Below are 14,750 nucleotides of genomic sequence, written 5' to 3' on the forward strand. Positions count from 1 at the left end.
CTGAATGCTGGGATTACAAGAGTGTGCCACCTCACCGGGCTTGAAACATTTCTTTAAAATGTCACCTAGTAGGGTATGTCAAAGCAACTTTAAGTAATAAAGCAAGTTTTGGGGGTAAGTCAGTTTATTGATGTGTCACAACCCACCACCCAAACATATTAAGCACAAAAGACTTAAATAATTTGAATTTCCAAGAAAATAATAAAAACCACCATGATAATACAAAACCAGAGGATTAAGTATTCTTGCCTTCAATATTTAAATAAACATGATTTGCTTTTATGTACTTCCTATTAAGTGAACATGATTTACAGTCTTTAATTTTTTTATTGTTATTACAGCCATTAAAAAAGCCATAAGTGTGTTTTCAGAGAAAGCACTTTTTTCATTGTTACACTATTCGCTCATAAAACAGGAGGTACGCTTGTGAGTTTAGTACTTTAGTTGTAGGCACGGCTTGCACATGTGTATCACTGATATGAAACCACTGCCCTTTGGTTGATTCCATTTCAAAATCTGTCAAGAGGAAATATAAAAGTAAATACAAATGGGAAGATTCAGGTTAGTTATATTGTGGTTTTGTCATAATCTTCTCCGTGTCTGAAATTTCCCAGACCGCTTACCTTGTGGAATATCACCATGAAGAACAAGATCAGAGAGATGACTATTTGCAGTTCTTGCCTTGGCATAGGCAGTGTAGTGACCTGACCTCATAGTACCACTGTGTTCAACAACTCCATATAAGGAATATAGTACTCTTGTGTTTTCTTCAGCAACATTCTTTAAAAATGAATAGAATCCAAAAGTTATTTTAGTTTCATTTATACACACGTCACTGGCAATACAAGTTTATACTTCTAGTCTTTATCCCTTGAGTATAGAAATTACTCATGAGCCTGATCTGTTATTCCCCTACCTCTAACAGTTGCAACTTTCTAAGAAAAACAAGTGAGCCACTTAATGTAATCTTTAACTTACCCAGATACTAAATAACTGGACTGAACTTGCCAGAGATTCTTTAATAAGAGTTTTAGGATAATAATACTTTTAATAGCCCTAGCCATTGAGGCTAACATTCATCTTTCTACAATACCCTTTACATTTTCAAGGGCCCATTGGGATCAGAAGCCCAAGCAGACTCTCAAGTGCTCACTTTCCTGCTTCTTTTAAGACCCCAGATGTCATTAGGGCTGGCAATGGAAGCAGACAAGCATTCTCTCAGGCAGGGGCCAGTTACAGACGGCTCCATTTACGTTCTCTTGTAAAAAGTCCTCAACAGGCACCACTGTCCTTTAGTAGTACTGTTACTACATTCCAGCTCATCTATGCTGCCAAACTTCACTCAAGAACTGTTGAGCCAGGCGTGGTGGCGCACGCTTGTAATCCCTGCGCTTGGGAGGCTGAGACAGGAGGATTGCGTAGGTCTAAAGCCAGCCTCAGCTACTTGGTGAGGCTCTCAGCAACTGAGTGAGACCCTGTTTCCAAATAAAAATGTAAAATAAGTCTGGGAGTATAGCCCGGAGGTAGAAAGCCTCTGGGTTCCACCCCCAGTACCACCGAAAAAAAAACTTGACTTTTCCACCCCAAGTCCTGCCAGCATCCCCAGCAGTTTGTGTGTTCACTAACGATGCTCGGGATTTTCACAACCACTCCATTTTAGCCAAATACCATCACTAGGACTAGATTCTGGGCTTTAGTCATTATCACTCAAAAGTTTGGAAGCATACTCATCTAGTCTCAGTCCACAGTTCTACTCCAGTTCACCTCAGCTGTTCTCTAACCTAACAGGATCCACCAGTCCTCACTTTCTCCTGGCCCATGAAGCCTCTTGGCATCCTCCCCATGTGCAGGGCAGCTCTTTGCTATTCAGATGTCCATGAAGCAGCAGCAGCATTACTCAAGTTTATCAGAAATGTAAAATCTTAGATCCCACCCCAGAATTATAGCATCCGTTTATAGGTCTACTTCCCAGGTGAATCATGCACATTGAAAGTTTGAGAACTGAGACTTCATGTTACCTGCCTCTTCCATTGCAACCAAACCCTTTATTCACTATCACTGACTTCACTTAAGGAAAACTACATGCTGCCCATTCTTGAGAAGACAAAGAACCTCCCCTATGTATAAAGACAAACTCCTACTCAGCATCCTCAACCCACCCCTTCTAATCTCCTGTATCTTGCTCAATCAACAGTCTGCTTTATCTTAAACTCCCAGATTTTTTTCTGGGCCTACAAACCTACTTAAGTCTTACAGATTTTTAAGAAACAATCTTTTTGATCCACCACTTTTTCTTACCAAAGCCTCTAAATATATATGCATACTTCACCACCATATCCCACTGACGGTCCCAATGCTATTCTTGAACATTTTTACCATGACCTCTACACTGTCTAATCCATAAACAGTTTACAGTCCTTTTCTCTGATATCCTGACACTAAGGGCAATTAGTCTTTTTGAAACTTGAGCACAAGGCAATGGCACTTTAGGCCAAAGATGAATTCTTAATGAACAAGGATGAATTCCTAATTCAAAAGTAGTAAGAGGTACTCCTATTTACCAACTAAACTAACCTAGCATGTACTGGTAACAAAAATAACTACAATCACCAATTCTGAAGTTGTACCTTGCACGAAGAAGTTAACATTGGGAGGGAACAAGGGTAGATTCTCAATCACTTCAAATTTTATACAGAAGACTTAATATGCTTACAGTGAAGCATTTGAAATGTGTAAATAGTGTGGTCTAAGACTAAGCTTCAGTATTCTTTAACATGGACATTCTTTGAGATTCATGGTGTCCTGTCCTTCTGCCTCTGCCTCTTTCTCTCCGATGCTTTTGAGTCCTGCTTTTGGCTACATTATCCTTCTCTGTATGCTCTACACAAGGAATCCCAGCTCACTTTTAACCACCTACATAATCATTTCCAGGCCTTTTTCTCTAGCCCTAACCTCTGCCCAGGGCCTCAGACATGTATATCCAAATGCTTTAAACCCTTCAGTGACTTCCTCTTGCATACCTAATAAAGGCCACCGTCTTCACCATCAAAGCCCTGACTTCTCTGGCTTCATTTCCCATTTTCTGTAAGCTCTGCGACTGCTTACACTGCCAGTCTCTGGCACACGCCACCCTATTTTTACACTGCTGTGCCTTTGTTCCTGCTCTTCTTTTTGCCTGAGAAGCTTATTTCATTTTGATTCATCACACTGTCACTCCTAAGTTAGCTGAGGCACGGTCTACCTTATAGGCATGACTTCCCTGAACCAGTAACATGCCAGATCAAGTGCATACATACCCCATCTGTTCTGTATATCACATTCGTAATATTCAACTGATTTCTCTTTAAGGGATTCTCCCAAAAATAAAACCACTTTTACCTACCTTACATTTAAGAGTACAAAAAGGAGCCAAATCTAAGATTTCTGGGAATTTTATGTGTCTGTTGACTTTGCGTAGGTTAAAACCAGCCTAAAAAAAAAAAAATAAAATAACATTCAGTTCTTTTCCAGGAAAAGCTATATATGTTAATTGTAGTCCTCTTCCAATATGCAAAGACAATAGAACCAGCTCTGCTTCAATCTACTCGGGAGACTCTATTTTCTTGACCACTACTTGATTCCAAGTTGGCTTGTTTTTGTTAACTACACATCACATCTATCTATCTATCCCTAAAACATTAAGAAAGCTGAGAATGAGAGCTCACCATTTCTACCTTGGTCACTCAAAAAAGCCAGATTAGACAAAAAGTGTTTTAAGTGCTGAAAACTTGGCAATAGCAGAATATTTTTCTATGAAACATAAACTCTTAGCCCATACCAACCATAAGAAGGAACATTTCTTGAAGAACTTAAGGGTACTTTCAGGATTTGGAACATAATTTGAAAGCTGTAGTGCTATAGTACATATTCCAGAAGCACAGGGTCATCAAAATGATAAAAGTCCAAGGAACCAATATTTTTTTAATCAAGTGTCAGTAAAAATTAGATCAAATACATCATACAAAAAAAAAAAAAAAAACAAGTATAAGCCGGGCGTGGTGGCACACGCTTGTAATCCCCACGCTTGGGAAGCAGAGATAGGAAGATCGCGCAGGTTTGTAGTCAGCCTCGCTGGCTTAAGAGACCCTGTTTCCAAATAAATAAAAAAAATATAAAATAGGTCTGCAAGTGTAGCTAGGAGGTAGAAGGGCTTCCAGGAACCCCAGTACCACCAAAAAAAGAAGAAAGAAAGAAAGAAAGAAAGAAAGAAAGAAAGAAAGAAAGAAAGAAAGAAAGAAAGAAAGAAAGAAAGAAAGAAAGGAAGGAAGGAGGGAAGGAAGAAAGGAGGGAAGGAAGAAAGAGAAAGAAAGATGAGGAAGGACTATGTCTAAATTTCTCTTTCACTTGGATGACTTTTTTACTTTTTCTTTTTTTTTACTTTTTTACTTTCTTACTTCTAAGAAGTTAGAATTAGGAATAAAGCCAGAAAACTGAAGAAACAATAATATGTTGAGACAATAACAAGTAAAGTATTATATATTTAAAATACAATTTTAGATAACAAAAAAGAATTACCTGCTGAAATCTCTTTAAATGAAGAGTAAGAACAGGAGGAGCAAGAGAAATTAGCATCTGCTTTTTGGCATTGGTGTAAACATGCTGCCTTTCACCTACATAAAAGGAGAAATTTTAGTATGTGAAAAGCGTTTTAACCTCTAGAATATTTAGATTTGTTATGAAATCACTGCAAACTAGCCAGACATGGTGATTCATGCCTGTAATCCCACTACTTGGGAGGCTCAGACAGGAGGATCACAGGTCTGCAGCCAACTTCAGCAACGTAGGTCCTCTACAACTTAGTGAGACCTATTTCAAGAATAAAAAAATAAGCTGGGTGTGGTGGTGCACGCTTGTAATCCCCATGCTTGGGAGGCGGAGACAAGAGGACTTTGCGCTGGTTCGAAGCCAGCCACACTGGCTTAAGAGACCCTGTTTCCAAATTAAAAAAATATATAAAATAGGTCTGGGAGTGTAACCTGGAGAGAGAAAGGTTTCCAGGAACCCCAGTACCACCAAAAATAATAATAATAATAATAAAAAATAAAATAAAAATAAAAAATAAAATAGGACTATAGGGCTGTAACTAAGAGATAGAATGACCCCTGGGTTCAGTCCCCAGTAAAACACACATGCACACACACAGAGCAAACTTAATAAAGGCCAATAAATATTTTAGGCTTTTGGACCAAGAAGCAAAATCAAGGACATTTTCTAGATATTTACATGTAAAAAAACAGTACATAATTTTGTTTTCTTTTTTGTGGTACCAGGGGCATTCTACCTCCAAGCTACACCCCCAGTCCTATTTTTTATTTGTTATTTTGAAACAGGGTCTCAATGAGTTGCAAAGGGTCACACTAAATAGTTGAGGCTGTCAGCGAATTGAGATTCTCCTGTCTCAGCCTCCCAAATGCTGGGATTATAAACATGTGCCACCATACCTGGTGTACATAAAATTTTTATGAACAAAAACGTTTAGAAATAAGCCGGATGTGGTGGCACACACTTGTAATCCCAGCATATGGGAGGCTGAGACTGGAGGATCACATTTTGCGGCCATCCTCGGCTACTTAGTAAGGCCCTTCAGAACTCAGTGAGACCGTTTCAAAATAAAGAATAAAATAATAGGGCTGGGGGTATAGCTTGAAGGTAGAATGCCCTTGGATTCCATCCCCATCCAGTACCAAAGAAAATTTTTTTTTTAAATAGAAATAATTGGGTCTGATTTTACTCTATTAAAAAGAAAGAATGAAATTATTATAGGGAACATAACTTTTTTTTAATTAGGGTCCAAAGTGATTTTCCTATCATCTAATCATTTATAAATACTCGCAGACAGCCTCAACTACCTAGTGAGGCCCTCCACAACTCAGTGAGACCCTGTTTCAAAATAAAGAATAAAAAATAGGGCTGGGGATGTAGCTCAGAGGTAGAATGCCCCTGGATTCCATCTCTAGTACCGAAAAAAAAAAAAAAAATTACACACAAAGGACTTATTGACATTCAAATCCCATTATGATTACAATAGAAGAGTACTCTATGCAGTGCAAAATGTACCCCAAAATATTAATTTTATATACAGTGAGAAAACAAAAATACCTTTTATATTTGCCTTAGATCCATTATACTGTCTCCGTGTACATACTTCACAAAGCAGTTTATTCGCATCTCGAAGTTTCTCATTACGGGTGAACTGATATAAACAATGCTGGATCGAACAGTCATCTGTACTAAAAGTGTCCCTATTTGCAAGAGTATAGAAAGCGGTTTCTGGATCTTCATTGAAAACCTCATATACTTTTGTCCCCGGTAGATGACTGTCATTCAGAATCTCTATATCTATTTCATCAGGTTGAAGAACAGCATTTAAATTAAGGTTTTTAAAACTACTGGAAATGTCCTCTTCTCCATTGCTCTCTTCCTTAACGTGGGCACCATTTAAAATCCTAGTCGGTTCAGAAGAAGATGCCAAATCCTCTAAGCCAGCAGCCATGCTAACATTTTTAATATCTATTTCCTCTACAGGTGTCTGATTGTCAGTTATACTTTCTGTCATTATACTTTCTATTGTTTTTTCTTGGCCATTCAGATCTTTCTGGTGATCACAAATTTCTTCATGTGCAACTTCCTCTTGTGAAAGATGATTGGATGTGATATCAACTTCTTCCTGGAGTGAGATTTCAGCCTCACTTTCATTATTTTCAGGATGGTCAACGGTAGAGATATCTTTTAAAGGAAGAACTTTTCCTTGAATTTTTTGCTGCCTTCGTTGGTTCTATGTAAAAGGAATATTAAACATTAATAAAAAGAAGAGATAAAGATAGAAATGCTTAGACAGGAAAAGAAACAGAAAGAGCACACATGTACCATCAAGTTTGACTGTTTATCAATCAAAATATTTTCATAAGGAGGAGTTCACTCTCAGAATCTAATTCTAAAAGTTTCTGTACTATTAGGGTTCAAATAAATTATGAAGAAAAGTTTTTAAATAAAATCAGGAAAAATCATCAATCACCAAATAATTGTTCCACTGGGGAAATAAAAATGTGGAAGATACCATCTCTGTTCTAAAAGACATGACCTAGTACTGTGACTGTTAAAACGAAGCAGCCAAGTTTTAAACCCTATGGTGTATTTAACTCAATACAGAAAGATGTGTAAGAGTTATGATGATTGGGTTAAAGTTTCACTGAGAAATAACAAACTGAAAACTCAAGGATGCACAATATAGGACTGCTTTGTACATACGGATGGATGAAAGTATTCTGGGGAAAAGTGCCCCAAAGTTAACAACAATGCAAGGAAGCCACATGGATACATGTAAAAAGGACAGTAAAGATTTTTCCTCCTATAAATCACTTCTCTTTTTGCCTTTGTAGTCTATATCCTAGAAGATGAAAAAATGGCATTTCATCAAAATCCTGTTACTAAAATATCTAAAGACCCAAAGGGGTTTGCATTTTTGTTTGTAACTGAAAGGACAGCCCCTGTAAGGCTAACCTTATAGCCTTAACCTCATTTATATTAAAATAAGTACAAAACAGAATCACTGAGTTAAGATTTCCCATCTATCAGAACAGAAGAAATCTGGGAGTTTGCTAACACACTGCTGTCAAGGATCAGAAGAAACAGGAAGTCTCAGATATTAATGGTGTGAATAAAAACTGGTATAATCTTTGAGGAATAAAACTAGGTAACATAAGCCAGGCGTGGTGGCACACACTTGTAATCCCAGCATTTGGGAGGCTGAGACAGGAGGATCATGGTCTGCGGCCAGCCTCAGCTACTTAGTGAGGCCCTCTGCAACTCAGTGAGACCCTGTTTCAAACTAAAAATAAAAAATAGGGCAGGGGGCGTGTAGCTCAGAGGTAGAATGCCCCTGGGTTCCATCCCCAGTACTGCAAAAATAAATAAATAAATTAATTAATTAATTAATAAACAAACAAACAAACAAACTAGGTAATACCTATCAAAACTAAGAATGCAATCCTTTTTCTCAAAATTTACTGTACAGATGACACAAGGTCAAGGTTACCCACTACAGCATTGCCCTCAAAACAAAAGACTAGAAATAACCTAAAACGGGTGAATTCGTTCGAACCACCCCCCCCCATGCCATTTCTGAATGGCACGGGGCTGTAACTGTCTTCTGTATTTCTATCTTTTTAATAAACTCTTTTAAATCTTCAGCAAGAGTCCGGGCTATTATATACTTATCCTTAGCTCAGGACAAGAACCCGCGGTTTTTTCTGTTTTGTTTTTTGGGGGGAGGAGTGGGGGGGGGCTCGGGGAATTATTCCCAGGGGTCTTAACAGAGATCTCTGGGCACGGTTTCCCAAATTGTAACATTTTTGGTGCCCACACGAGGCTATCTTTCGAGCCAAAGGCAACTCCAGCTGACGGTACCCCGAAAGCCACTGCATCTTGAAGGCTGGAAGCTTTCAGACTTCAGATGGTGTTACAGACAGAAACTGACAAGGGCATCTATCGAAGCCCTTTGGATGGTCATAGCGGCATACAACATGGACCCATCTGATTTCCCCATGGCAATTACATACATGTGTACCCTAAGCCAGGGCCCCCTTACATCACCCCTGTTCAGCTTCAAGAAGCTCGATGAGTCATCACCCTTATTCCTTTGCTATGGGTACATGAATGTAATGATAATAGGAAAGAATTTATGGGAATTGTAATAGTCAAAATGTATTTTCTATGTTTACATTTGGCCTGACATGTATCAGGAAGTTACTAAACAGAGGGGGGAATGTACCAGTAGAGGGAATGGCCTAGGAAGATTTGAGAAAGCTCTGAATATTAATATATTTCAAAAACTGGTGAAAGGACTTGGTTTCTGTCCAAAACAGCAGGCAATTATTCCAATGTAAATTAACCTAGCTAAAGGTAATTAGCAAGTCAACAGGAGAGGGGAACTAGGACTTCCTCATCCTCATTCTAAAGATAGGTTTACATAATAAATGGATAATCTAGCTAGGATGGGAGGAGGGGGTCAACCTTCATGAAAGAAGGCACCTTGGGGGAGGAACCTTACAGGGACATTTACTACGTCAGAATTATGTGAACAAGATGGAGGACATGTGTATAAAAATTCTGGTCCATATGTTGTATCTTCAGTGAATTCGTTTGAACCACCCCCCACCCCGTGCCATTTCTGAATGGCATGGGGCTGTAACTGTCTTCTGTATTTCTATCTTTTAAATAAACTCTTTTAAATCTTAAAAAAAAGAACCTAGGGCAATAGAAAAATGGTTAAATAAATTATAGTACATCCATGAGATAGAACACTATGTTGCTGAAAAAAAGAATAAAGAAACACTGTGTCCTGAAATGAAAAGGTAACCAAGAATCGAATTAAGTATAAGTAAACAAACAAAAGTAGGTCCAGAATAGTGTGTACAGTTAAAAGGGGGCGAGGAGGACAACATATATTTGCTCATATTTTCCACAAAAAGCTCCAGAAGGATATATATCAAACTAATGACACTGGTTTCTCATGTCATAAGATAAGAGTGGTGGGAGATTTCACTCTATACCTTTAAAGATTCTTTTTATCTTTTATGCAGAATTGAGGATTGAACCCAAGTGCATTTGACCTCCAAGCTATTAACTCCAGCCCTGTTTTTTATTCTTTATTTTGAATCAGAGTCTCACTAAGTAGCTGAGGCTGTCCTCAAACCTATGATCCTCTCCCAGGTACAAGGATTATAAGTATGTACCACCACACTTGGCTTCTAATTTTTTAATTTTTGAAGGTCAAGTATTAGTAACTCAAAAAATTAAGTTGAAAAAGAATTAAACGTACCCAAAAAAAGTTGTCCTCAAACAATGCAAAATTAAGTAAAGAAAAAGAAATACAGCCCCCCTCCTTTATTTTTTGAAACAGGGATGGAACCGGGAGGGGGGCAGCATTTTACCTCCGAGCTACACCCTCAGCCCTATTTATTCTGTATTTTGAAACAGGGTCTCACTGAGTTGCAGAGGGCCTCACTAAGTAGCTGAGACTGGATGTGAACTTCGATCCTCCTGTCTCAGCCTCCCAAATGCTGGGATTGCAAAAGCGTGCACCAACACACCCAGCTGATATAATCAAAGCTTTCTCAATAGAGAATACTAAATGAGATAATTTGGTAACTGCCAAATGAATTCAGACTACAAACTCAAAATTTCAAACTATACAAATCACGGTTTCTCCGGTTACGCACCTTGGCTTGCTTTTTGGCTTGCTTCTTCGCTTTTTTCTGTAAGTGTTTACTTGTTCCTGAAGGAATATCATTTCTCTCTTTTATGTAACTGTCATTATCTTTTTCTTCTTCACTATCGTTATCTTTATCCTCCATTGTCTTTTTTAGATTTTTATCATTTATCGTTTTCTTAACACCCTTAAAAATGTGGAGAAAATATGAGTCAATACAAAAATTTTACAATTATCATTTCGTGAAAAACAATTCATGTTACCTAAAAATTTTCCTATTCTTGTTTTACTAGCTTTACTTTCCACAACATCTGAAAACATACAGAGGACAGGATTCATTCACCTCAAATACTAGAAAGCAATCTTCACATACTGAGCAAACAAAAAAAAAAAATACGCATAAAGGAATTTCACATAAGTTTAATAAAAAGAAATATAATTAAATTTTAATAGATATAGTCTGAATCACATAGTAAATATTTCCTTTTTTTTTTTTTTGCGGGTCTGGGGATGGAAACCAGAGACACTTGACCTCCGAGCTACATCTCCTGCCCAAATTTTTATTCTTTATTTTGAAACAGGGTCTCACTGAGTAGCGAAGGGCCTCACTAAGTAGCTGAGGCTGTCTGTGAACCGCGATCCTCCAGTCTCAACCTCCCAAATGCTGGGATTACAAGCGTGCGCCACCACGCATGCCCGGCTAAATATGTCCATTTAAGTGATTTGTTTATAAACCCCACAGGTACTTCTTTTCTTTCTGGTATGTAAATGATAGCTTTACAGAAAATTAAGTGTGGTGTGATGCTAGCCATTAAGTAACAGGGTAAGAGACTCCTAATTCCTATGAAGTTGAATAATGACTTATCAAATATTCTTAGTCTGTTTCTTTTTTCCTAAAACTACTTAAGGGAACAAAAAAAGTATGGTTTAAAACTGACACTGTACTTCTCTAACATTTACACACTCAATACTAAAAGGAATCTGAACTAGATGAAGAAAAAATTTCTCACGGGCTTGAAATGCATAAATCTTTTGTTTGTATTTTTATTTTTGTGGTACTAGGGGTGAAACTCAGGGGCTTTTCTACCTCCAGGCTATACTCTCAGACCTATTTTTTATACTTTATTTGGAAACAGGGTCTCACTAGTTGCTGAGAGGCTTACACTGAGTAGCTGAGGCTGGCTTCAAACCTGTGCAATCCTCCTGTCTCAGCCTCCCAAGTGCTGGGATTACAAGTATGTGCCACCACACCCAGCTCTGAAAAGTATAAATTTGAAAAAGGTGACAAAGCTTTCCCCAATAAAATCTAACAGAAGTTAGCCGGGCATGGTGGCACACGCTTGTAATCCCAGCATTCGGGAGGCTGAGATGGGAGGATCGTGGTTCACGGACAGCCTCAGCTACTTAGTGAGGCCCTCTGCAACTCAGTGAGACCCGGTTTCAAAATAAAGAATAAAAAAATAGGGCAGGGGGTGTAGCTTGGAGGTCGAATGCCCCTGGGTTCCACCTCCATACCTGCAAAAAAACAAAAAAAAACAAAACAAAAAAAAAAAACCAACCTACTTCAATACTAAATTCAATAGTCTTACCTGATCATCCAAAACTGGAAGAGACAAATCAAGGAAAGATTCATGAACCAAGGAGACCTTAAACAACCAAAAGAGAAAATGTAAAGAACAGAAGAAATTCACATTAAACATACATACTAAGACCCTTCCCACCCTGGAGTGGGGGGTAATTTGTGTGAGTGTGTGTGTGTGTGTGGGGGGGGGGGTACTGGGGGTGGAACTACCTCCAAACTATACTACTGGGGGCTTTTCTACCTCCGAACTATACTCCCAGACCTATTTTATATTATATTTGGAAACAGGGTCTCACTGAGTTGCTGAGAGCCTAAGTAGCTGAGGCTGGCTTTGAACCTGTGCGATCCTGTCTCAGCCTCCCAAGCGCAGGGATTACAAGTGTGCGCCACCACACATGGGTAAGAGGGCTACATTTTAATAAAAAAGAGCTGAAAAAAATTAGAAATGAAAAATGGTAGAGGACTTTGGGTTAGGGGAATTAAGTTCTTAAAGGAAATTTCTTCAAGATTTTAGAAATGCTGATATTTCCAGCAAAAAACCATACACATTTGGATAGTTAAAAAAAAAAAGTCTATGAAGTTATGGGAGGATGAGTCAAGAGTATCTTAAGTTTGAGGCCAGCCTGAGCAGCTCAAGAAGAACTCATCTCACAAAGGGCTAGAGATAATAGCTCAGGTGCAGAGCTGTGCTCCATTCTTAGTACAAAAAAAAAAAAAATCTACAAAGTTAGACATTTCAGTGTTTGAAAGGAGCAACTGATAAACTAGACTAAATGAGTATCAATGAACAAATGCAGCCCACACTACATCCACTCACCGTCCTGCATTCATCACACATGATTGTACTAGTCAGCTCACCACCAAAGATACGGTCCACAAAACTTGGTACTGATTTTCTCTTTTCATAATCTGTAAAGAAAAAAAGTTTATAATTATTTTATATAATTAATTGAATAAGTTAAAGCTACTTATTTACCTAATCTAAACTTTTGCTTTTAATTTTCTGTTCCATAATTTTCTCTATTTATAATTACTATAATTTATTTGTATGCTATAGAAGTCAGTAGCATATACTCTACCTGAGCATAATACAATTTAACACAATCAACTTTTATGAGTAAGAAAAAGTTTTTATCTAAGATATATTAGTTTGAACAAGAGTTCAACTCAGTGAGACTTTCTGTGTGTCAATAGCACTATCAGCACAATGAACAGGTCAGGTGAGGCTGAATATATTCTACTTCTAATACTCAATAATGAAAAGATAGTGGCAAATTTGGAAAGAAATGTATGTAATTTGCTTTGTAAACTTTAAGACCGAACTCCTTTGACACTTAAAAAGACTCCAGAAAAATATTTCAGAACAAATCTTCCTCTTGATTTTCTATGTTCTCAAGAACAATCATGGTACATTTAGTGTAAGTTACATAATCTTAACTAATCACCTCCTTTTTCAAATGACAATATTTATAAGTATTATTCAAATGATAGGTGTCCACTTATGAAAAGCCTGTTTTTAAGAGAAATGGTGGCAGCAGCCATGTTCTCTGTGACTGGTCAGGTTTTAGAAGGCACAAAGGAGGCCGTTCCTATGAGGTGACTGGAGCCTGAGCTTTACAATCCAAGAGCCCTTAGTCACTCGTGCCATTTAAATATAATTAAAATCATAAAGGAAAAACAATAGCTCTCCAGCTTCACCATTCACATTTCAAGTGCTTGAGAGACAGATGTGGCTAGAGACTTCTATGCAGAACCACATCTAAGAAGCATTCCCTAACCATGGTAAGTTCTACTGGGAGATCTGTCCTAAATCCTTACATGCCACCCAACAGTAAGTTGGCTCCATAGTTGACGACTACTACTGACAACTCATATTAATAAGTGGGATTCATATAATACTGCTAATTATAATTCCAAACTTTTAAATGAATTTTTTTCAGTACTGGGGAACCAGGGAAATTCTACCTCTGAACCATACCTCCAGCCCTATTTTTTATTCTTTATTTTGAAACAGGGTTTCATTAAGTTACACAGGGCCTAAGTAGCTGAGGCCGGCTGCAAATCTGCGATCCTCCTGTCTCAGACCCCCAAGTATTGGGATTACAAGCATGCACCAGCATGCAAAGCTTAATTCTAAATTTTTGAAAAATAAAATTGTCATGTCATCAAGCTGGGCATGGTGACACACACGTGTAATTTTAGCACTTGGGAGACTAAGAGAGAAGGATCACACAGGTTCAAAGCCAGCCTCAGCTACATAGTGAAGCTCTCAGTAGCTTAATAAGACCCTGTTTCCAAATAAAGTATTAAAAAATATGTATGGGAGTATAGCCCTGAGGTAGAAAAGTCTCTGGTTCCACCCTCAGTACCACACACACACACAAAAAATTATCTTAGGTCTATCATTATAAATTTCACTGTAATAGTGCATAAAAGAATAGATCACAAGTTAATTTTTTCTAGAATATTCATCTTTGGAATACTAAATATTTTTAAAAATCAATGGTGATACAGAGATATGTTACTAATTGTGGATTTGAAATACATGTGCCAGTCATCTTGTCCTAGGGTACAGAGGAATTCAACTATAGTGTTTTAGTTCAAAAAGTCAGACATTACCTTTCACTTTATTTTTTAGTTCTTCATCCAATTTTTCAGTAGAATTACCAAATGCTTTAAGAATTCCTTTACTCACTCTCTAAAAGTAATAAAATGGATATATATATACTATTAAATTTTAAGTTTTATATTTATTTTCCTTAGAAAATATTGTAAGCAAGTCAAGGAAAGATCAAGATGTAGCTCCCAAGATTTACTAAAATAAAAACTGTCTCAAAAAAATCATTTTCAAAATTAATTCAAGGAGCTAAAAAGAATTATACTTATAAAGCAATCACTAACCCCTGAATAAAAGTATTG

The 14,750-nt window shown here is 37.6% G+C and overlaps 1 protein-coding gene across 1 annotated transcript in view; it reads right to left on the reverse strand.

Annotated features, from left to right (window-relative positions):
• Nucleotides 1–391: 391 nt before the first annotated feature.
• Nucleotides 392–14,750, reverse strand: part of USP16 (ubiquitin specific peptidase 16) — a gene marked incomplete at both ends in the record, with an annotated part of 40,119 nt that continues 25,760 nt past the window's right edge. The window contains 9 exon segments of the mRNA XM_080696471.1: nucleotides 392–516; nucleotides 624–780; nucleotides 3,383–3,469; nucleotides 4,555–4,649; nucleotides 6,139–6,814; nucleotides 10,260–10,436; nucleotides 11,839–11,895; nucleotides 12,649–12,740; nucleotides 14,451–14,529. Coding sequence (XP_080552597.1) covers nucleotides 392–516; nucleotides 624–780; nucleotides 3,383–3,469; nucleotides 4,555–4,649; nucleotides 6,139–6,814; nucleotides 10,260–10,436; nucleotides 11,839–11,895; nucleotides 12,649–12,740; nucleotides 14,451–14,529 — 1,545 coding nt within the window.

The sequence above is a fragment of the Muscardinus avellanarius genome, assembly GCF_963383645.1.
Source record: "Muscardinus avellanarius genome assembly, chromosome: 5".
NCBI classification, from domain to species: domain Eukaryota; kingdom Metazoa; phylum Chordata; class Mammalia; order Rodentia; family Gliridae; genus Muscardinus; species Muscardinus avellanarius.